Here is a 26,303-nt window from a genome sequence, read left to right as displayed (position 1 = left end):
GTTCTTTAAAACCCAAATCAAGAACCCTAGAGTTCTATATAGAACCTTTTTGTCATAAAGTGTTCCTTAAAACTGAATCAAGAACCCTAGAGTTCTATATAGAACCTTTTTGCCGTAAAGTGTTCTTGAAAACTCAAATCAAGAACCCTAGAGTTCTATATAGAACCTTTTTGGCATAAAGTGTTCTTTAAAACCCAAATCAAGAACCTTAGAGTTCTATATAGAATCTTTTTGTCATAAAGTGTTCTTTAAAACCCAAATCAAGAACCCTAGAGTTCTTTATAGAACCTTTTTGTCATAAAGTGTTCCTTAAAACTGAATCAAGAACCCTAGAGTTCTATATAGAACCTTTTTGCCGTAAAGTGTTCTTGAAAACTCATATCAAGAACCCTAGAGTTCTATATAGAACCTTTTTGGCATAAAGTGTTCTTTAAAACCCAAATCAAGAACCCTAGAGTTCTATATAGAACCTTTTTGGCATAAAGTGTTCTTTAAAACCCAAATCAAGAACCCTAGAGTTCTTTATAGAACCTTTTTGTCATAAAGTGTTCCTTAAAACTGAATCAAGAACCCTAGAGTTCTATATAGAACCTTTTTGCCGTAAAGTGTTCTTGAAAACTCAAATCAAGAACCCTAGAGTTCTATATAGAACCTTTTTGGCATAAAGTGTTCTTTAAAACCCAAATCAAGAACCCTAGAGTTCTATATAGAACCTTTTTGGCATAAAGTGTTCTTTAAAACCCAAATCAAGAACCCTAGAGTTCTATATAGAACCTTTTTGGCATAAAGTGTTCTTTAAAACCCAAATCAAGAACCCTAGAGTTCTATATAGAACCTTTTTGGCATAAAGTGTTCTGTAAAACCCAAATCAAGAACCCTAGAGTTCTATATAGAACCTTTTTGGCATAAGGTATTCCTTAAAACTGAATCAAGAACCCTAGAGTTCTATATAGAACCTTTTTGGCATAAAGTATTCCTTAAAACTGAATCAAGAACCCTAGAGTTCTATATAGAACCTTTTTGGCATAAAGTGTTCTGTAAAACCCAAATCAAGAACCCTAGAGTTCTTTATAGAACCTTTTTGGCATAAAGTGGTACTTAAAACTGAATCAAGAACCCTAGAGTTCTATATAGAACCTTTTTGGCATAAAGTGTTCTGTAAAACTCAAATCAAGAACCCTAGAGTTCTATATAGAACCTTTTTGGCATAAAGTGTTCCTTAAAACTGAATCAAGAACCCTAGAGTTCTATATAGAACCTTTTTGGCATAAAGTGGTACTTAAAACTGAATCAAGAACCCTAGAGTTCTTTATAGAACCTTTTTGGCATAAAGTGGTACTTAAAACTGAATCAAGAACCCTAGAGTTCTTTATAGAACCTTTTTGGCATAAAATGGTACTTAAAACTGAATCAAGAACCCTAGAGTTCTATATAGAACCTTTTTGGCATAAAGTGTTCTGTAAAACCCAAATCAAGAACCCTAGAGTTCTATATAGAACCTTTTTGGCATAAAGTGTTCTTTAAAACCCAAATCAAGAACCCTAGAGTTCTTTATAGAACCTTTTTGTCATAAAGTGTTCCTTAAAACTGAATCAAGAACCCTAGAGTTCTATATAGAACCTTTTTGGCATAAAGTGTTCTGTAAAACCCAAATCAAGAACCCTAGAGTTCTTTATAGAACCTTTTTGGCATAAAGTGGTACTTAAAACCCAAATCAAGAACCCTAGAGTTCTATATAGAACCTTTTTGGCATAAAGTGGTACTTAAAACTGAATCAAGAACCCTAGAGTTCTATATAGAACCTTTTTGGCATAAAGTGTTCTTTAAAACCCAAATCAAGAACCCTAGAGTTCTATATAGAACCTTTTTGGCATAAAGTGTTCATTAAAACCCAAATCAAGAACCCTAGAGTTCTATATAGAACCTTTTTGGCATAAAGTGTTCTTTAATGTATTGTATATATAAATGAGAGAATTTCTTGTCTGTGAGTCTCTTCTCAAATGTTGATCTGTAGCAGTGAACGGATGCTAGTCCTCACAGTATTGATGTTGTTTCTCTCACAGAACTCATTAAGAATATGAGTGAGCGTCTCCAGCAGCTGTAGAGGTTAAGCGTATCCGAGCGAGGCCTGTTTGCTCAGTAATTGAAATTTTAGCTGTTCCCTCCTCCTGATAATCTAAATGAGTTGTCATACATGATTGATTTTCATATTTTCGAGGATGCCGTTTTATCGGCGCGTCGTTTGGAGTTGCGTGATTAACGTGGATGGATAGAGTGTGTGTGTTTGTGGGAGAGGATGCCATGCTGGCTCTGTTTACCTCTTTGCCTGTTGTAATTAGTGCGACTGTGGCTCTCGGACATGCTGTTCCCGCTCCAGGATCAGCTGAAAGTGAACATCAGCCCTGAACAGGACAGCATCTCTGTGTTTGCCGCTCCAGGCTGGATTCTGCTGGTCAGTGCTGGTTCAACTGCTTCCTGTAGCGTAATTAAAAGAAGATTGCACGAGCAGCACCAGACTAATGGGTTTGATTCCTACAGAATACATGATAAAACACACGCCACCTGCAGGATGAGATGCTCTGGATTACAGCGTGAGCCACATGTGTTCATATACATGAATACTTGCCAAGTGCCAAATGAGAGTTTTAAAGGACTTTAGAAAGTAAATGAAACACCAGTTGGCCAATAACTTTATTGGGATTAAATATATGGATACAATAATTTAAATGTATGCAGTTAACAGTTGCCTTTATTCAAATGGACTTGTATTGCATTCAGGGTATTTATTTATTTATTTATTTATTTATTTATTTATTTATTTATTTATTTATTTATTTATTTATTTATTTATTTATTTATTTATCTTATTTATTTTTATTCATTCTTATTTATTCATTAATTATTTTTTATTTATTTATCTATACATCTATTATGCATGCATTCATTCATTCTTATTTATTCAGTCATGAATTATTTGTACTTTTTTTACTATTTATTTAGTCATTTAGTCATTTTTAATTATTTTCTTTCATTCATTTTTATTTATTTATTTATTTATTAATTCATTTGTAGTTAGTCATTTAATTACATTTATTTAGTCATTTAGTAATTTTTATTTATTTTCATTGATCTATTTTTATTTACTTTTTACTACTTAATTATTAATTTTTATTTAGTCATTTATTTTTAATTATTTATTTATTTTCATTCATTATGTTTTATTTATTAAAATGTAATATTTTTGTTTACTTACTATTGATATTTATTTATTATTAATGTATTCTTCCAATTTTATTTATTTATTTTTATTCATTTATTTATTCATTCTTATTTATTTATTATTCATTCATTCATCCATCTGTTTTTATTTATTTATGTTTATTCATTCATTAATTCTTATTTATTTACTATTTAGTTATTTATTTATTACTCATTCATTATTTATTTTCATTAATTAATTCTAATTGATTCATTATCTTTTCTTGATATTCTATTTATTTATCATTCATTTTATTTATTTATTTATTTATCTATCATTAATTAATTCATTATTTATTTATTCATTATTTTCATTTATTTTTTACTATTTATTTTAGTAATTTAGTCATTTTTTAATTATTTATTTTCATTCATCAATTTTTATTTATTTGTTTACTATTTATTTATTCATTTTTATTTAGTCATTTATTTATTTGTATTTATTCTTATTTATTCATTCATTCATTTTTATTTATTTACTATTTATATTTATTTATTCTTATTTATGTGTTTATATATTCATTAGTTCATTTTTATTAATCAATTTATTTATTGATTGATTCATTTATTAATTTTTATTTATTTATCATTCATACAGTCATTTTTATTCATTTAGCATTCATTCATTCAGTAATTTTTATTTATTGATTTTTCTGCTTCAAAACTTCATGTTTAATTCAGTGCACTACATGTCATTTCCATGTAATCGTTTGTGAAATTTACCAGCGATTTCTGAGTAAATCCTACTCCAGTTGTTTTTCAGCGTAGATGCAGTGACCTGAATTAGTTAATGCATTCAAGCTAAATACAATCACTAGTTCTTCTGTCGAGATCATCTAAGCAGGGTTTGACTTTATCATTTGCTTCTCTATATTCTCCATTATTATGCAATCCAAATGAGGTTTAACTGTATATTTCTAGCAGATAACCTTGCAGTGCTCCCCCTCGTGACGCCATTAGTCTGTTTTCCTTCAGCGAGTTAATTATTCTGCGGGGCGATGGGTTTATGTGATTAAATGATGGCTGTCGTGTGTGATCTGAGAGGGTCTGCGGGCGAACGGCGAGTCCTTGTGTGAAAAAGAGCTCATTGAAAAACATGCCAGAGCACTGGTGGCATCTGCAAACAAAGGATCCTCAGAGACACTTGATCAGATTCAGCATCTTCTCTCGCGCCGCTGTCCTTTGCCTGTTAAATGCCATGCAGAGGTGCAGCTGATAAACACGCCTGAGCAAAAATTACTCTGCATGTTAAAGCGGAGCGTTTGCTATGATGGCGTGAAGCTCTCTGATGATGTTTGGCCGTGAATAAAGGTTAAAGATTAAGTGGACAATAACTTAATGTTTAATATTCAATAATAATAATCAAGTGGATGTTTTTTGGCCAATATTAAACAAGGATTAGATCTGCTGTAAAGTGTAACAACAATCACCAGCGCCCTCTGCAGGCATTTGTTGTTTATATATGGATTTGATGATGATTTGATTTGATGCAGTTTGGCGTAAGTAATGCAAGGAATTGATACTTTTATTCATCAAGGATGCATTAAATTGATCAAAAGTGACATTTATAATGTTACAAAATTCAGGAGGCTTAATTGATTTCTCAGTTTCATTTCATTAGAAATTCAGCTTCTGAAATTCCTTTGTAGGCATAAAAACTGATGCACGAGAGGCGATTGATGCCATACGTTAGGATTGGATCTGTAATTTTGATCAGATAATTTGGTCTTTGAACAATTTTATTGAATCATTTTGACTGATTGATTGATTGATTTTAATATGATTTCATTTTGAGATCTCTGACTTTGGTATCTTGCAGGAATCTGAAGAAAGTTGGAGTTTAGTGGGGAAATTGTTGTGTTTTGTTTGAAGCATAAAAAGAAAAAAATGTAATTTGATATTAATTCACAAGTAAGTAATGCATACCTGATTATACATTAGAATACAATGTACATATAAAATATGTATTTATTTAATATTACAGACATATAATGTTAATTTATCTTATACACACAACATTTAATTTTTTTATATTTAATTATTTATCAATGTATTATATATATATATATATATATATATATATATATATATATATACATACATCATAGATGTACAATGTTTATTTTTTAATTATTTATTTATTTAATTATTTATTAATGTATATATATATATATATATATATATACACACACACACACACACACTTTTATACACATTTATTTTAAATTTTAAATTTTAATATTTAATTATTGAATTATTGAATTATTTATATATATATATATACATATATATATATTACATATTTTATATATAATGTATATTATATACATTACAGATATACATTTATTTTTAAAATATTTATTTTATTTTAATAGTTATTTATTTATTAATGTGTATATACATAATATATATATTTAGTTATTTATCTAATATTAGACATACAATGTTTATTTATTTTTATACATACATTTTTTATTTTAATATTTAATTATTTATCAATGTATTGTATTATATATATATATATATTTTTATGTTATATATATATTTTATATATACATTACAGACATACAATGTTTATTTTTTATGCATACAACATTTATTTGTATGTATAAAATATATTGATTTATTTGTTTGTTAGTGAAACATATAGCTAGTCGCAGGTTGAAACTGCTAAACTTGTAACTTTGTGATGTAGTTTCTGGTCAATGTCCAATGATGATGATCGAAAGCAGCTCCAGTTAAATCTGTATTTTCCAGCAGGTTATTGATCATCTTTGATAGTCATAATCGTTGTTCCTCACATTGAAATGCTGACGCTGGTCTCTGTGTTCATCAGTTAAACAGGTCAAGTGCTCGTGTGGAGATGTTGGGCTGGAGATGTTTGTGGCATTTTACCACGAATGTTGTTAAGACCCTCGCAGACGCATGAAAGGAACTGTAATTAGAGCGTCTGTGAAGTGTTTGGCTCACATTTAACCTTCATTTCATACACAACATTCCCTGCGTTCTCATCACAAAGAGTTACGCTGATTCCTGGCTGGCATGAATAATTGTTGCTGAATACTCAAATGAACGACACGTCAGGTCTGGATTCTCTGGAGGCCGTCCTGCATTGTTAACGGTGTCGCTGGGAATCGTCCGCGGCCGTTTCGCTCGTGTCACTGCTGATGAAGCTCACAATTAAAGCGTTATTAAGAGGAGTGAAGCGTCCTGAAGGTACACCATCTCTCTTCTTCTGCTAGTGGGACTGCTAATGAGAAACATCACTGAAGGAACTTTACAACTGCTGCTTTTAAATGTATTACCAACGTTTTGCAACAAATAGTGGATGGATAAATAAAGGAAAGAGTCTCTTCTGCTCATCAAAGCTGCATTTATTTGATCAAAAATACAGTAAAAATTGTGAAATATTATTCCAGTGTAAATCAGCTGTTTTCTATGTGAATATATAATAAAGTGTAATTTATTCCTGTGATCAAAGCTGAATTTTCAGCATCATTACTCCAGTCTTCAGTGTCACATAATCCTTCAGAAATCATTCTAATATGATGATTTGCTGCACATTTCTCATTATTTTCAATGCTGAAAACATTCAGTTTTTTATTCATCAAGGATGCATTAAATTGATCAAAAGTAACATTTATAATGTTACAAAAGATTCTTTTTCTAATAAATACTGTTTTTTTTTTCAAACTTTCTGTTTATCAAATAATCCTGAAAATTAAAATATATGATGGTATCCAAAGAAATATGACTGTTTTCAATCATAAATGTTTCTTGAGCATCAAATCATCATATCAGAATGATTTCTGAAGGATCATGTGACACTGAAGACTGGAGTAATGATGCTGAAAATTCAGGAATAAATTACACTTTACTATATATTCACATAGAAAACAGCTGATTTACATAATAAAAAATTCCACAATTTTTACTGTATTTTTGATCAAATAAATTCAGTTTTTATCACTGGAATAAATTACACTTTACTATATATTCACATAGAAAACAGTTATTTTAAATTGTCATAATATTTCATAATTTTACTGTATTTTTAATCAAATAAATTCAGCTTTGATCACAGGAATAAATTACACTTTACTATATATTCACATAGAAAACAGCTGATTTAAATAATTTTTTTTTTTTTTTTTACAATTTTTACTGTATTTTTAATCAAATAAATTCAGCTTTGATCACAGGAATAAATTACACTTTATTATATATTCACATAGAAGACAGCTGATTTAAATAGTAAAAATATTTCACAATTTTTACTGTATTTTTGATCAAATAAATGCAGCTTTTATGAACAGAAGAGACTCTTTTTTTATGATAAGTTGTGTAGCGATTTCTTGTGAAATGTAAAAATCGTTCAATCATACAAAAACTCTCGGTGTTTTTCTACAGTTCTGCTCTGATGAATAACCTCTGAGTGTGTATCAGTCCTGTGAAGGCTGCTGAACAATTACAGCATCTCTCGGCGGCTCTTGTTGGCGTTTTGTAGTGGATTTTCTCTGGGGCGGCTATAGATGCCCTTGACTTTCATTATGAAGCGGTATGTATGGTCGTAAATCATACGTGTGCAGGCCGGGCTTTGATACATTGACCTGCTCCGTGTGATCAGAGCCGAATTAGCCGAGCGATCCTCCTCCAGAATCACATCCGCTCAGATACTGAATCATTCTGTCGTCAGTTTCACAGTGAATCTGTGCTTTAGTTGTGCAAACGTGCGTTATGCTGTATTCATTGGACAAGATTGCTTTCTTGATTTACCATCAGTATCTTTTTGCTTTCCTGTAATGCAGTTTAAAGAAGAAAAACTAACCTTAAATATAAACTTAAAGGTTTAGTTCAGTTCAGAATTGAAATTTCCTGATCATTTACTCACCCCCACGTCATCCAAGATCTTCATGTCTTTCTTTCTTCAGTTGAAAAGAAATTCCAGGATTTTTCTCCATATAGTGGACTTCACTGGGGTTCAACGGGTTGAAGGTCCAAATGTCAGTTTCAGTGCACACAAAAAAAAAATCAACATTCAATCATAAAAACACGTTCTAGGTCTCTTTAATATTTGCTTGTGTGCACACAGGAGTGGACCGAAGTTTCTTTGTAAGAAGAGGTTTTGAATGGTGCTGTTTTGTTAAAGCGCTCCAGCAATCATTGTTTGACCCTCATGCACCGCAGGCTTCGTGAAACACGTCGGTTTTTACAGCGGTAGAAATTGTTGTCGCCCCATTTATGCTGAAATTACTTTGCTCTCTGCAGGTCAAGGGTCTCGCTGGAGCCGAATCACAAAAGCGTTCGGCGTTACAGAACAAACCACGTCAGTGTTTGTCCCTTTTTTCCGTCCTTCTTTGTCTCTGTCGGTCGTTCGTCCCGCAGCAGCCGCTCAATTTCATGCTCTTGTGATCCGCTCATTGTTTGAGAGCGGATCGACACACTTCCCGTCGGCTCGCTTGTGGAATGAGATCGGTGTCAATCACATCTGTGAATCAGCTGATTTGCTCTCACAAGTGTTTCTTGAAAAGAGGGAGAGCAGTTTTATATCCCAGATAATAAAAATAAATTCCCAAAACAGTGTTTTTTAAACGTCCAGTTTTTAAAGAGGTCATGAACTGAGTTGTTTTACTCTTTTCTCTCTTCCAAACACACACTTTCTGTTTTATAATCTTGCAGCCTGGACTGAATTCATGGGCACGAATTAAAAAACGCCTGCCGTTTTAACTTTCAGAGAGATTTGCTGAGCTTGTTTGCTTTTGCATAGATTTTCCAAGCGTGTTTCTACACTGAGAAGCGTGTTTGTTGTTTATAGGTCTTCTGGTTATCTTTCACTGCAAGCGTAAAGCTGTTCTGAATTAATTATACACTTAATTGGCCGGCGTACAGCTATACTGGCTTTAACATATCACTAATGTGAAACATATTTCTGTGGGGGCAATGTGTCCTTACAAGAGCATTGGCTTTTATACAAACACCAGGAATGTTTAGACTAAAACACCACCTTTAATGTCCTGAAGCGTTTAAAGCCTTTATAGATGGTGTATGTTTGTAGGTTGCAGCTTCTCTCTGGTTCCCTCGACGAAAACCCAATATGATTTTTTCTTTAGCTTTTGGGTTACTGCAGAAAATATGATCTGTGACCAACAGAAGTTTATGACTCTCATGTTTTGTTGGTCATGATGATCTTCACAAATGAAGCAGAAGTACAAAGCTAAATGTAGGCTGTAAATGTCGCTTGATTTCAACACCACAGTGAGCTTCATCAACTCTTCATCAACTCAATTTAACCAAAACACAGTGACTTCAGGAGGATGCAACCGGAAGTGTTAAAGTGCTCGTTTCTGGGTTTGGCCTACAGAATGCCTCATCCCTATAGGAGTTTTTAAATTATTATTAATTAATATTATTATGTGATATTAATGATTATTTTGCCATTATTTTTGTCTTGTAAACTTTTCTTTTCTAGTTTGCAAAATATCACAAAAATATTTTTATGAGAACATTTTTTGGAAATATGACAAAAGTAGTTTGCAAAAAAAAAAAATGTTTTTATGAGCAACATTTTTTTTTTTAAATTACAAAATTGTTTGCAAACATCACAAATATATTTTTATGAGCATTTTGTTTTGAAAAAACAAAACAAAAAATAGTTTGCAAAAATAAAAATAAAAAATGTTTTTTATGAGCAACATTTAAAAAAAAAATCACAAAAAATTGTTTACAAAAAACAAAAATATTTAAGTAACTTTTTTTTTTAATTACAAAATTGTTTGCAAACATCACAAATATATTTTTATGAGCAATTAAAAAAATAGCTAAAATATTTTAATGAGCAACATTTTTGGAAAAAAAAAAATTAATGAGCAATGTTTTTTGAGAAATCACAAAAATAGTTTGCAAAAATCACAGAAATAGTACGCAAAAGTCACAATTCTCAATTAACCAGGGTTACAAAAGTAATTTTATGAGCAACGTTATTGTAAAAATTACAAAAATTTCTTACGAAAATCACAAAAAAATAGTTTGCAAAAATCACAAAAAATATTTTTATGAGCAACTTTTTTGGAAAATTACAAAAACAGTTTTATATATATATATATATATATATATATATATATATATATATATATATATATATAAAAACTGTTTTTGTAATTTTCCAAAAACGTTGCTAATAAATAAATATATATATATATATATATATATATATATATATATATATATATATATATATATATATATATATAATGTAAAAATATTTTAGTGAGCAATGTTTTTGGAAGATGTTGCTCTTTCATTTTTTTGTGATTTTTGCAAACTCGAGTCATGATTAATATTTTTCTAGTTTATACTGTGATTTCCTCCAATGCCCCTATGATTGATTGATTTGGGTGTGTGAGGCACTTTACATTTGTTGATAATTAGAAATCGACAGAAGTATGATTGTCTTTTAATTCCATCTGTTGTAACTACAGAACTGCACGAGTGCAGACGGATGTGGAGTTTGTCGTGACTTGAACATCTGTCTGCAGTGATTAATCAATGGTTTGAAGGGCGAGAGTCCTGCCGCAAAATATCACAGATGTTTACGCACATTCAGTTTGGATCTAAAAACCCAAACCCCTGAGAACTTCAAATTAACAAGGTCTCCAAACTGCAAAGTGTTGTGAGACGTTTAATTTGCAGACGGTGACCTCCAGCGCTGAGCTATAGTCGTTATTGCGCTCTAATGTGCTCGCAGACATCTAGTGTGATTGTCCCAGAGCAATTACCCGCGTTTGTGAGGATGTAATTATTTCTCGATAGATGTAATTATGCAATCCCACCTTTGCTGTGCCGTTACGGAGAATGACGCGCTTCCTCCTTCCTGCTTTCTGTGTTTGCTTAACAAAATGGTGAAAAACAACAAACGTGCCTAAATGACACTGTTAATCACGTTACAGTGGCTTTAATCAGGACTTCCTGTGAACTGTTGCTTTTGATCACCATCACACTCTGTCCTAATTGAACTCTTGTCACTTGATTAATTGTGACTTTTAGGGCTTTAATTGATGGAGGACGCTGGAGGAGAGCTGTTGTTGTACTCAGAGGGCCGGAGAGGGTGATTGCATCAGTTCTCTGCGATATCGCAAAAAGAGGTTTTTACCGTGATATTGTACATGCATTTATATATTTTTGTATCTACACTCTTAAAAATAAAACCTGTTTTCACAGGTTTGCCCTAGAAGAACCATTTTTAGTTCCCCAAAGAACCTTTTTCAGTGATAGGTTCTAAAAAGGACCTTCATTTTCTCAGTGTGAAGAACTTTTTAATAATCTAAAGAACCTTTTTTTCTCTTTAAAAAACCTTTTGTGGGACCATGAACGTGCTTTAACATTTAAAGTCACTGTCATTTAGATAAATAGACCCCAAATAGTTTTTACATGGAATGAGAGAGAAGTCTGAGCTCACATAAAATTCATAACTGTACAAATTGTGATGAAACATTTGGTTTTACAAGTTGAAGACTCATATTTGCAATAATACATACTGATGTGAATCAGTAAAAAGTTAATAAATATTCAAGACATGTTTTTGACCAGATGCACAGATTTAAATGCACCAAAATAACAATGCATTTTGATCTTAAATATATCAACATGGATTCTGTGGTGTTAAAATCCATTCCACAGAAAGTCAAATAAATACGGCAGAAGGTTTTTAGTCTCTCTGTCTGTCAGTGTTTCTCGTCAGCTCTTTCTTTCAGCTGTTTTCCACCTTATCATTTTTCATCATTTTGACATTATCTCCTGCATGATTGTATTTCTCCATTCGCCGTTTCTCTTTGTTTGTCTCATTTTTCAGCTCCTCCGCACGTTCTCTCATCAGTACGGAAGATCATCGCTCTTCACGCGAGCAGCTAGTTATCGTCCTCGCCGCGACACTCGCGTTTCTCCTGTTCGTTGTCTTCTAGCGATGTTTGACTAATGGCCTTGCGTCTCTCTCCACGCCAGCGATTCCTCAGCGCCGACGCACGTGTCGACAGAGATTTACAGCCGTTTAGGATTCATTCTCTTGCCATTTCATTGGCATTGAAACATTTGAAATCGCACCGTTCTCTGTCCCGAGCGCATTTGTCATCATGGAAGAGCTGTGTGGACTACATAGATTATTCCTGGATAGATCACTCCGTTCCCATCTCTTTTTTCCCCTCCTGTGAGACTATAAGGAAATGTTATTGCTCACTGGCTTCTCTTTCATTGCTCAGGAGACTTGATGTTCTCGGTTATGTATAGTTAAAATATTTTTCATTTGTTAGGAGAAATAAATGAGCCACAATGATAGTTGCCATACAGTATGAGGATAGAGTTAAAAGTCATAAACAATTTGGATGTGGATGACAGATCATTTGATTGTGAACGAAGTTTATAGAAAATGTCCATATTGAGATATTGAGAATTTTGAGTGCAATGTCATTTTTATTATGTAAAATTAATAATAATAATAATAAATAGGTCATCATGGATGATATTATTATTATTGTTATGTTTATATTATATTAATTTTGTAATAATAAATTATATATATATTTTGATATATTTGTATATATCCCGGACGAGCCCCCATTTTTCACGTCCGTCTCGCAAGCCGCGGCATTGATCAAAAAGGAATAACATTTATTAAAGTACGAATAAAATAAGAAAAAAACATAGTGTTTTCTGATACAGAGCATGTCCTGCTCGTCCTGTCCTCTAGTCCAGCGTTTCTAATGATCCTCGGGTTTGTTTCCCTCAATGACTCGGATTGGGTGTCTGCGGAGACGGATAAGAGCCGTATTGTCTGAGCAAAGCTCATAACTCTCCAGTGATGGTCAGTGAGCGGCCAGCGCTGTAGAACTGAATTAACACATCTCTGTTTGAGTGACGCTCTTATCAGCACGTCCAGCGCTAAAGGACTGACGGGTAAACTTAACCTGAATGATCTATAACCTCAGAACGAGCCACAGCGGACCTGATCCGGCACAAAACACCCAGATACTTCATTTTCACTCGCAGGGAAAGGTGTCCATCAGTGGAAATGTGTCATTTTAGTGTCATTTTCACTGAAAAAAATGGACTCACATGACTCAAACGTCCCCCAGTTTTCCCCATTAGTGTTTAATTTGACCTGATGGTTCCAATAGAGGAGATTCAAATGAAGAAAATCATATCAGCTTCACTATAGGCTGCATTTATTCGACCAAAAATACAGTAAAAATTTTGAAATATTTTTATGATTTTAAACAGCTGTTTTCTATGTGAATATATAGTAAAGTGTAATTTATTCCTGTGAATTTTCAGCATCATTACTCCAGTCTTCAGTGTCACATGATCCTTCAGAAATCATTCTGATATGATGATTTGATGCTCAAGAAACATTTATGATTATTATCAATGTTGAAAACAGTCATATGTTTGTGGAAACTGTGATACATTTTATTTTTCATTGAACATTTTGTATTTTTCAAGAATATTCCTCATCAATAGGTCACAGCCTAATATATGCTGAGAGATAAATTAATTTGAAAAGCTAAAAATTCAATTACCAATGACCTTTTCCCCGTAACCGAAGGTACGTGCATCAAAACAATATCATGTCCACGTCTTGTTCTGTTTTTTCTCCGTGTTCGTGCTTAAATGTCAACCACCCGTAAACAAATGAACGTCTTTTTATACATCAGTCTTTAATAGGAGATCTGTTATTTTCCATGACTTCATGTTTCCCGCAGGAGCTTCTGTTTTTGTGTTTCACAGATGTAGTTTGTGATTTCTGTCTCGTCTGAATCCCAGGAGATAAAGAAATAAGAGAAATTACGTGCGTTTGACAGTATGACGTCCAAATCCAATGTGCTTTAATGGCTTTATAATGCCACCCAACAAAGAACATCCAGTGGAAAAACATTGATTTGAATCGAGCCGGACTGTGAATGTGAACGTTAACAAAAGACGTGAACACTGAAATCCCTTGAAAGGAGGCACCTGATAATTAAAATGCAAATTGCTGTTGCTTTAGCTGAAGTAATGGATGAACACGGCCGCTGAATCCTCCTCATTTGAGTGCAGTTTCTCAGGCACAAATGAAAATAAAGCACTACAACATTCCCTGTCAAACCCTTCTGGAAAAGAAAAGTTGCTGACAGAACTATTGAAGAGGGAGTTTGCATTATTAATTGCGTCTTTTCAGCGATGTGTTTCGGGAAAGATCATATGTGTATGGTATTTTCAGTATTTTCTCTGTTTTCCTGGCCTTGGACATGTACAGTACTCAATTCCCCAGAGACTAAAACAAAGAGAACGGACACTTCCCATCATTCTCCTGTGATCTCATCTATAACCTCGATGTCTGTTTATTCAGTACTGTGCGATTCAAGCCACTCTTTTATTTGTATTACGTCTGTATTCAGTGTGAAGCTGAATGTTCAACTGGACTTAATGTTGTGTCATGAGATGGTTGGATGTTTGACTATTGGTTAATGTTAGTCAGCGCTGGTATGAAGTATGAAGTAATAATATGATATGTGTTTTGCTTTAGATTGCCCAGTTAACGTGGGCTTGGGGCAAAAATGCCCAAAATTCAACATAAGGAAGCAAAAATTGCCTCTGCACAATCTATTTCCACTGTCGAGATTAAAGTGAAATGTGAATTTGAATGAAAAGTGTTAGATCTGCGTACTTTGTATCAGATTTCTTTCCAATCACACATGCTTCTGTTGAACTTATGAATGCAGTGGCCAATCAGAGACACAGATTTGTTATACAAATATAATATAATAACACATTTATACAACAAATTGGTTCAGTGTGCATGTTTTGTTTTATTTTATTTTATTTTATTTTATTTTTTTATTTTATTTTATTATTATTTATTTTTATTTTTTTTATTTTACAGTTTGGAGGATGAAAGGATGGAAAGATGAATAATTTTATTAAAATAAAATAAAACCATCTATTATCCAAACTGCTTGTCCTACACTAAACGGAACGAAACGAAACGAAACGAAATGAAATGAAACGAAACAAAAAACAAAACAATCCATCCATTCCCCAAACTGCTTATGCTATGAATGGTCATATTAAAAATTAAATTAAATTAAATTAAATTAAATTAAATTATTAAATTAAATTAAATTAAATTAAATTAAATTAATTATCCTACTAGCTACTTATTATAATTATACTATTATAGCTACTTATCCTATGTATGGTCATATTAAAAATAAAATAAAATTAAATAATATAAATAATAAAATAAAATAGTAAAATAAAATGAAATAAAATAATCCATCCATTCTCCGAACCGCTTGTCCTATGTAGGATCGTGAGGATGCTGCAGCCTATCCCAGCGTCTCAAGCCAAAGGCACGGAAACACTGGATGGTCAGTTTATCACAGGGCAAAAATAAAATAAATGACATGATAGCAATTTATGCAGATATGAAAGGGGGATTGTATGTGTCACATAGCAGGATTCAAAGCCGTGTCTCCTGCTAGCAGCCTGTCAGCTGGACGTCACTGACTCTGAGTGTGAATGCTGACGGTCTCAGAGAAGCTCCTGGATCACTGCGTCTCACGCCATCGCTGCTCAGTTTGCTGTGTCTAATGCTTCATCTTATTGTGATTACATTTTACGAGGCCCATTACATTAATCGCTGCTGAGAAACTGTGGAGTAAACCTAAGAATTTGTCCTGATTCAAGTTTCTTTTCAGGAACGTCTCTTATTTGAGATTCTTGTATCAAGACGGTTGTATGCTAAATATTTAAACATACATGAAGCTTTTAAACTTTAATCAAGTGAGAAAAAAGATCAGAAGTGTAAACATTCAGAGACGCATCAGCGACGGGACGCCAAAGACAAACATTCCCATCCCCTGTGAGTGAATCACATCTGCTCACGGACACGTGTGATCTTCACAGTCCACACGGCCTACAGCTAATTCATCATACTGCTCTTGTTGTGATTAAATACAATTTTTTTATTTTATTTTATTTATTTTAATATTATTATTATTATTATTTTATTATTTTATTATTTTTTTATTATTTTTTTATTATTTTATTATCATTTTATTTTATTTTATTTTTATATATTTTTTATTTTATTTTAATTATTTATTTTAATAGTATTATTTTTTATTTTATTTTTTTATTTTTTATTATTTTATTTTATTATTTCATTTTATTTTTATTTTTTTCATTTTATTTTAATATTTTATTATTTTATTTTATTTTATTATTTTACATAATTTTATTATTTTATTATTATTTTACTATTTTATTTTGTTATTATTTTATTTTGTTTTATTTTGTTATTATTTTTTATTTTATTCTTTTATTTTATTACTTTTTTATTTTATTTTATTCTTTTATTTTATTTTAGTAGGCAGTATACTGTGCACTTGGTGACATTTCAGGCTCTTCAGATCAGTGTCTGTGTTCAGTAAAGCGTATAATGAGAATTGTCGGACTTTACAATGTCTTCACCACATACTCTTGTCTACTTTTAAGTTGACATCTTGAGCAAATCTAATAGGGACAGGCTTGTTTCAGCTCTTAAAATAAGTTTGTTCAAAGTAAAATCATTTATCTTTTTATGGATATTTCTAGAGATGATTCTCCATCGTCCAGTAGTTTGTCACTCCAGCACAGCTCTGACCTCTGACCTCACATCTCCTCACACTTTAGTGTGTGTGTGTAAGTGGCACTGAACGCAGCATGTATTTGTAAGTGTCATGATGTAGTTTTGTTGTGTGATGACAGCGGTTGAGTGTAACGTGTGTAATGGTGACACGCGGCGCTTCATGTAAGTCTCGGCGATGTTGTCGCCGTCTCGTCGAGTTCAGCACCTCTGATCCGAAAGCGCCGCTCACATAATGAGTTTCTCTTGACTTCCTCTGCCTCAATCACTGTCGAACACGAACGTGCGCGGCGCTAAAAATAACACGTTAAGCCCTCGGGACGGCACGTTTTTGTTTCCGAATGAATATATGGATAAACAATCCTCCCCGTTCCTGCTTGATATGTAAATGAGTGAACGAGGCAGAGCGTCGGTGGCAAACATCAAACGTCAATTAGACTCTAAATGGCATGAAAGGGAAGCAGCACCTTTCTGCTCTAATGACTTTTTTGCACTTTAAAGCAAATGGATCAAATGCCAGAGTACGTCCTCAAAGATACGAGTGTCTTTTTTACTGATTTCTGTGTGATCTCACATATTTAATGACTGTACGTGCAAAGATGGCAAAATGAGAAGCTGTGTTTGTTCTGTACATGTGAGGGCCTTTAAATTCATGTTGAACTCTTTTAACACAGCCACGTTATAAATAACCGTTGGCTTTCTAGGACGGATGCGTGTGTTGAGTGACTGTCCTTATTTTTGCCCTGTGATGGACGGTCCATCCATCAATCCAGAGTGATTCCCTGCCTTTGACCCAAAACACTGGGATAGACTTCAACATCCCTGCAGTCCTACATAGGACAAGCTGTGTGGGTATTATTTTATTTTATTTTATTTTATTTTATTTTATTTTATTTTATTTTATTTTATTTTATTTTATTTTATTTTATTTTATTTTATTTTATTTTATTTTATTTTATTTTATTTTATTTTATTTTATTTTATTTTATTTTATTATTCATGTGAGCCTATACAGGACAAGCAGTTTGGAGAATAGACGGGTGGACTATTTAATTAATTAATTTATTTTTACTTTACTTTAAATTACTTTATTTAATTTTATATTTAATTTAATTTTTTTTTTAATATATATTTTATTTTATTTTATAATTTATTCACAAGATTCTACATTGGACAAGCAGTTTGGAGAATACATGGATTTTTATTATTTTATTTTATTTTATTCACGTGAGCTTATAAAGGACAAGCAGATGGATTATTTAATTAATTACTTTAATTAACATTTATTTCACATAACTTTGTTTAATTTTGTATTTTATTTCATTTTATTTTTTACATATTTTGTTTTATTTTATAATTTATTCACAAGATTCTACATTGCACAAGCATTTTGGAGAATGGATGGATTATTTATTTTATTTTATTTTAATTTATTTTATTTTATTTTATTTTATTTTGTTTTGTTTTGTTTTATTTTATTTTATTTTATTTTATTTTATTTTATTTTATTTTATTTTATTTTATTTTATTTTATTTTATTTTATTTTATTTTATTTTATTTTATTTTATTTTATTTTATTTTATTTTATTTGAGCCTATACAAAGCAAACCATTTGGAGAATAGATGGATGGATTATTTAATTAATTAATTTTTAATTTACTTTTCCTTTACGTTACTTTATTTAATTTTATATTTTGTTTAATTTTATTATTTTATATTTTATTTTATATTTTATTCATGAGATTCTACATTGGACAAGCCATTTGGAGAATGAATGGATGGATTATTTTATTTTTATTATTTTATTTTGGTATTTTGTTTTATTTTATTTTTTGTTATTTTAAAATATTTATTATTTAATTTTAATATATTTGTTTTTTTATATACTTATTTTTTATTTATTTGTTAAGTTTATTTATTTTTAATTGTTTTTTTTATTTAATTTAATTTAAATTTATTTATTTATTTGATCCAAAAATAGTTAAATAGCATCTGGCTCTCTAGGACAGATCTGCGTCTCATGTGACTGTCCTCGTGCCGCTCAGGCAGAAGGGAAGTGATGTCACAGTTAGAGGTGCAGAAGCACAGCTGGGTTCACTCCATCCCTCCGGCGTCTTCACTGCCTTTTTCACACTCGCCGTTATTGAGCGGCTGCGATCTGCACAGAAAACACACAGTATACACTTCATTCTGACATCAGCGATCTGTCTGAGCAACGAACACAACTATCGGTTCACAGATAGAATAAGAGCTACTGGCGTAAAAGGCAAATCAGCTGAAATGTCTGCGGCTCATAAGAGCTTTGCTCATGATCTCGAGTGAACATGCCTTATCCACACAAATACTGAACAAAACAACATGCTGCATCTCTAAATGAGGCCATTATTAATGAAAACATTCTGCGTTTCATGACTTTAACTAAACTGAATGGCATTTATTTCTCTGTTAATGACACAGAGCTCAGTGAGTGTGATCTCTCTAATGTTCTTTCACCATATAAAAGAGGAACACTGTTGGACTGGATGCTGTTTTTTGCACTGATGCATGAACAGGATCCTTAAAAAGTGTAAAAATTCCTTAATGTAGAAATAGGCCTTATCCACGATTCTGGATAAATTGAGAATCACGCTTATTTCATTTCAATCACCATTCTCCCATGATTATGAACACACAACTAAACAAAATAACATGGAATTTACTAGAGGTTCTGACTGAATGTGAATTGCTGCAGTCAATTTAAAATGTCTAATTAATTTGAATGAATTGTTCTTAAAAACATTAGTTTGAGTGAATGATTCAATGACTCACTCATAAAGACTTCACTTGTTTCATTTCTGGATGAGTCAGTGTTTTTGAATGAATCTGTTGAATGAATGATTCAATGACTCTCTCATAAAGGCTTCACTTGTTTCATTACTGGATGAATCAGTGTTTTTGAATGAATCTGTTGAATGAATGATTCAATGACTCTCTCATAAAGGCTTCACTTGTTTCATTTCTGGATAAATCAGCATTTTTGAACAAATCTTTTGAGTGAATGATTCAATGACTCACTCAAAAAGACTTCACTTGTTTCATTTCTGGATGAGTCAGTGTTTTTGAATGAATCTGTTGAATGAATGATTCAATGACTCTCTCATAAAGGCTTCACTTGTTTCATTTCTGGATAAATCAGCATTTTTGAACAAATCTTTTGAGTGAATGATTCAATGACTCACTCAAAAAGACTTCACTTGTTTCATTTCTGGATGAGTCAGTGTTTTTGAATGAATCTGTTGAATGAATGATTCAATGACTCTCTCATAAAGGCTTCACTTGTTTCATTTCTGGATAAATCAGCATTTTTGAACAAATCTTTTGAGTGAATGATTCAATGACTCTCTCATAAAGACTTCACTTGTTTCATTTCTGGATGAATCAGTGTTTTTGAATGAATCTGTTGAATGAATGATTCAATGACTCTCTCATAAAGGCTTCACTTGTTTCATTTCTGGATAAATCAGCATTTTTGAACAAATCTTTTGAGTGAATGATTCAATGACTCTCTCATAAAGACTTCACTTGTTTCATTTCTGGATGAATCAGTGTTTTTGAATGAATCTGTTGAATGAATGATTCAATGACTCTCTCATAAAGGCTTCACTTGTTTCATTACTGGATGAATCAGTGTTTTTGAGCAAATCTTTTGAGTGAATGATTCAATGACTCACTCATAAAGGCTTCACTTGTTTCATTACTGGATGAATCAGTGTTTTTGAACAAATCTTTTAAGTGAACGATTCAATGACTCTCTCATAAAGGCTTCACTTGTTTCATTACTGGATGAATCAGTGTTTTTGAATGAATCTGTTGAATGAATGATTCAATGACTCACTCATAAAGGCTTCACTTGTTTCATTACTGGATGAATCAGTGTTTTTGAACAAATCTTTTAAGTGAACGATTCAATGACTCTCTCATAAAGGCTTCACTTGTTTCATTACTGGATGAATCAGCATTTTTGAACAAATCTTTTGAGTGAATGATTCAATGACTCTCTCATAAAGGCTTGACTTGTTTCATCACTGGATGAATCAGTGTTTTGAACGAATTTCTCGAATTAATGATTCAATGACTCACAAAAAAAATCCTGTTGTTTTTACAGAAATAAACTGGCAGCTGTGGTTGCCAGAACAATTCTGTAAAAATACAGTAAAAATTACAGCAAATCATCATATCAGAATGATCTCTGAAGGATCATGTGACACTGGAGTAATGATGCTGAAAATTCAGCTTTGATCACAGGAATAAATTACACTTTACTATATATTCACATAGAAAACAGCTGATTTACATTAGAATAATATTTCACAATTTTTACTGTGTTTTTGTTCAAATAAATGCAGCGAAATTATAACCAGCTAACAATACGAGCACTGGTGATTTAGTAAAGAGCGATTCTGTCTCTTCTCTCCGCAGCGCCTCCTACTGTCCGTATCGTGCACTCGGGTCACGCGTGTAACGTGGAGGAGGAGCGTTACTCTGAGAGGGTTTACACCATCCGAGAGGGAGAGACGCTCGAGCTCACCTGCCTGGTCACCGGACACCCACGACCACAGGTGAGATCGCTGACCACAGCTGACCAAACACACAATAAACACCATCTGTACTGACAGACTCTGTGTAGTTCTTCACGAGAACAGCCTCCATCCTTCTTCAGATGCTATTGATTTCTGATAAAGCGTCCGTTAGAGACATTCACTGACTACGCTGATGTGAAATTACAGTAGAATGACACTTCACTTTTGTTTACATGTTATGGAAGCAAAATAGATCTCAAAATTGTTTTACACAATTAAAGAATGCGATTTCAGTACTACTTTATAGTTTTTATGCTGTAAAACTTTGCAGATGATTGACGGAGTGTAAAATGTGCATATATTTTTTAGATTCAGACTGGAATTAGTTTTTATCAGATGATTAATCATGACTGAAATGATTCGCTGATCATCACGGATCACTGAAATCGAACTCTAAACGTGATTAAAGTTGAATCTCCGGAGGGAATATGATGGTGTCAGACGTATTTATTGATGTCTTATTTATTAATTGAGCGGCTGTTCGTCTGGTCTCAGGCGCTGGCTGTAATCCATTCGTCTGCGGTGGGTTTGCTCCTCACATATTTCCCAGCTGAATATGACCGCACAACGAACCGGATAAACACCGCTAACCCAGAGTAAATCCATTTTGAGCGGAGGGCGCTTTTCTTTTCTTTTGACTCAGTTGACTGATATGATGTGATGTTGGACGGCGGAGACACTTGATGCTGCTGACACAAGATTAGATACAGAATAAGACTTTTTGCACGGATTACAACATGCATTTAGTTTAAAGAGGACCTAATATAGCCCTAACTAACTCAACCAGGCTCAAGCGCCAATTCCAATTGCCATTTTGGAGCCTTGAACTATATATATATTTCTAATGATATATTTCTTATTATCTTATAAAACATGGTGTTTTCCTCATCCTGTTGTTGGAAACATCACAATCAGTCTCTTGGTGAAATGCTGCATCATAAAATCATTGAAAGTCGTTGTGATTCAGCTGCTCATTCAGTATTTAGACACACAAACTCTGTTATGTTGCAATTCCTAAAACGCTGCCAGCCAACAAACCAGCTTTATTTATCACTCAGCGAGCGCCAAAAGCAAGATGAGATTGGCTCTGGTGGGTGTGAGTTCTGGACAGTAGCCGGTTAGATGTGTGTGTGTGTGTGTGTGTGTGTGTGTGTGTGTGTGTGTGTGTGACAGTATCAGGATGAGATAGAGATGTGCGTCACGGACTGTGTGTTTTGATATCGAGAGCTTTTCATGCTGGACTGCTGCTCTTCACATGAAAACGGTTTAAGAGGTCAAATCTTACAACATTTTATTCCCTGATGGCCACTTATAATTATATTTATTTATTTATTTACTGTATGTATATATGTCATTTTTGTTTTTTTATATTTATTAATTTATTGCATGTGTTTGGGTCAGTGACGTGACGGGTCATTTTTTTATCCAAAGGCCTTAATAATAATAATTTAAATAATTTAAAAATAAAAAACAAAGGTATGACCTCCAAAGTATGTAAGGTAGAACAACTAGATCTCTTTTATTGAATCCAAAATGTTTTAATTATATTTTTCTACATATAAAGGTATTTTAAAGATTTTGAAGTGTCAAAAGGTCATTCGGTTTAACCGATCAACCGTTTATTTGTGATTAAAATATCCTAAAATGTAATAAATGTATATATTTTTTATTCTGGCATGATTTTATAACATCATATATCAACATAGTGCAAAATTATCTTAAAATTATGTGTAGAAGTCGTTGCTTTGTTATGAGAAAGAATGTCCGGAAAAATTAATTTCATTGATGTCATTCGGAGTAACCGATATAAAGGGACCATTTTGGATCAAGTCATGCGGTTAATTGCAGGTGTCTGAATGATGTCACATCCTGTCACATGATAAGGACCACATGATCATGAAGCAAAGTAACTAATAAATTCACGTTTTCTCTTGATCATACGCATGTCTCGAAACATCAGGTCATTCGGTGCAACCGCTATAAATCATGGAAAATGTTGTAATGTTTTAAAAACTTGAACTAAATATAAAATGTTTGATTGTCCTTTTGCTAGATATCAGCCTGTTAGCATTGTTTGAAAATATCGTCATTCGGTAAAACCAAAAGTGTAATGCGGTAAAACCGAAATTTTGATTAAACCAAATGACTTTTTTACTGACAAATTTTGTCCATCTTGTAAAAAATGACAAAAGCAGTGTTAATTGATTATAAAAACCACATAATCTCATTGTTAACACTTATAAAACTAATTAATTATATCTCCATTAAGGTTTTTACACTAGTTCGTCAATGACCCACTTATTTATTTAGTTACTTACTGTATATATGTATGGATGTATGCATTTATTTATTTATTTGATTGTTCATTTTTATTTATGTATATTATTTATTTACTTATTTACTGTATGTATGTATTTTTATATCTATTTTTTTTGTATATATATATATATATATATATATATATATATATATATATATATATATATATATATATATAGGTATTATGTTTTTTATTTTAGTATTTTTATGCAATGCAATACATTTATTTTTTTATTCATTTTATGAATGTATTTATTTATTTGCTTATTTTTTTATGCATGTTATGCATGCATGTTATAGATGCATCTATCTATCTTTTTTTGTAAAGATCAAGTTATTTATGCTAAAATATAGAAAATGTCAGACAGAAATATGTCAGGGTCAGAGATCTCTCACTGCCATTTTGTTTGTTTTTTATTTCATAACACTGCAACAGTCGATTTGTAGAAAAGATGTGAATGTTACCATTTTGTACAGTAATTATGGTAATTTCTGTGGTGAACGCAGCAGTCGTCCCATCTGGGCCATTTCTCCGGCTTGATCTTTTAAAGAAATCCTTCTTACTCAAATATTTATTTACGTTGTGCTTTATTTAGAAGCGGCAGAGAGAAAAAAATCATCCGCAGCCTCAATCCGGAGGTTGTTTTGCATCGAGCTCAGTTTGCTGGATTGGATAAATGAAATGCGATTTGTCGGTGTCCTGGGGATTGACTCTGCCCATTCACCCTAATTAATATTTAATTCCCCTTTGATCAATATACAGCCCATTAATTTGTCCACTCCAGCGCGGTGCGGTCACACATAGCAGGTATTGATCCCTATATATTTCAGTTGGAAAGGTGAAGCCCGTTGAGTTAGTGAGACACACCGACCACAATTCATCTCACACGTGTGACACTCCGACGCTTAATTAAAATTTTAAAACGGGAGATCAAAGATTCCTCGTGTCTCCTTTGAATTCAAATCATTAAGATGTCTGCTCCGGTCCAGCCACGGGCAGGTTTTGAACTTGATGTTCCGGATCCGGGAACGTCGTTCCAAACTGCAGGAGATTCTCAGCGGCCAAAATGAGAAGTTGTGCACTGATTTTCCTTTATTCTGCTGAGAGAAACTTTTGATTTATTAAACTAGATCAAGCACCTGAAAACAGATAACTGTTATTATTATGGAGTGCAGTGAGTCTTAACATCTCATTAATATCCCTCTCCCTGCAGTGTAAGGAAGTCTTGAAGTTGTTTTTGTGCTCTACTAGATTGAATGTTGATTATTCTCCTCATATTCTCCATTGTTGCAGCTCCTCTCTTCTCAGTCTGTCAGTAACGCTCTGTTTAGTTCCTGTCTCTATGAAGCCCCTCCTTCTGAAAAGCACAATGTGCTCTGATTGGTCGGCTGGAGCAATGGGTTGTGATTGGTGTTTGGGAAATGTCCCGCCCCTTACCATATCCGCCAGTTTCAACACACTCCTAACTTTAAGTACTTGACTACAATATGAAGGACATGTTTTTTAGACTGAGAATGTGTGATATGAACACCTAAGCATTCATTTTAAATATCCCGATCTGAACACCAATGGTGTGAAATTTTGTAGTTTTTCCACTGAAGAAAGGAAGTTAGATAGTTTTGGATGAGTAAATGATGACAGAATCATCACATATGGTGAATTATTTCTTTATCATTATGAGACTTTCGCAGACTTGATGAGTTGATACTAATTGTTGCTCCTGAAAGGAAACGAGTTTGTTATTCACATTAACACTCTCACATTCTCAGATCACACATCATGTTTGGAGACATTTTTAAACACGACAACTGAAAGATTTCAACAAATAGTGCGTGTAGAAGTGAAGATTCATGAATGGAGAAGCTCACAACTGTGTTGTGAATCGCTCTGGATAAGAAAACATCTCAAACTTGATAGAAGACTTCATTCTTCTCCAGTAAATGTATCTTGATTTCAGAATGTTTACATATTTGTGCTGGAAAACAAGACAGAAATACTGAGGAAGAACATCATTTTTGCAGTGAAAAACTGGCGTCCGTATGCCAAATGTGCTTCTGATGGCATTACGGCGGGTAAACGAGATCTTCTGTCCGGAGGGACGTTCGCTCGACTGGTGGCGTAATCCGAGAGACGAGCGACAAATGGAGGATTATAAGCACTAATGCCAACATGACACGAGGATATTAATACTAGATTTCCTTAAAATCAACAGAAACTCTCTGAATTAGTCTCACGGGTTGATTTATTTCTTAAACAGGACCTATTATGCTTTTCATCCACGTTCATCTGTCTTTAGTGTGTGATGTTTCTGTTTGAGCATGAAAAGCTTATTATTATTCTCTATATCATTGTCAGTGTTTCTGAACTCCCTGAAATGCCTAAATATTCACAATGTTCCTCATTTAAATAATTAATGCGCATAATAAAGGGGCGGGGCCTGGTTGAGTT

The 26,303-nt window shown here is 32.7% G+C and overlaps 1 protein-coding gene across 1 annotated transcript in view; it reads left to right on the top strand.

Moving 5' to 3' along the window:
* LOC137018284 (MAM domain-containing glycosylphosphatidylinositol anchor protein 2-like) overlaps positions 1–26,303 on the top strand; it is a 176,168-nt gene that overhangs the window by 8,577 nt on the left and 141,288 nt on the right. The window contains exons 3-6 of the mRNA XM_067382890.1: positions 2,340–2,452; positions 4,303–4,464; positions 8,527–8,584; positions 21,375–21,514. Coding sequence (XP_067238991.1) covers positions 2,340–2,452; positions 4,303–4,464; positions 8,527–8,584; positions 21,375–21,514 — 473 coding nt within the window. The remainder of the gene's footprint in view (positions 1–2,339; positions 2,453–4,302; positions 4,465–8,526; positions 8,585–21,374; positions 21,515–26,303) is intronic.

The sequence above is a fragment of the Chanodichthys erythropterus genome, chromosome 4 (assembly GCF_024489055.1).
Source record: "Chanodichthys erythropterus isolate Z2021 chromosome 4, ASM2448905v1, whole genome shotgun sequence".
Classification (NCBI taxonomy): Eukaryota; Metazoa; Chordata; class Actinopteri; order Cypriniformes; family Xenocyprididae; genus Chanodichthys; species Chanodichthys erythropterus.
The sequence above is the reverse complement of the archived record's forward strand: the minus strand, read 5'-3'. Positions and strand labels throughout refer to the sequence as shown.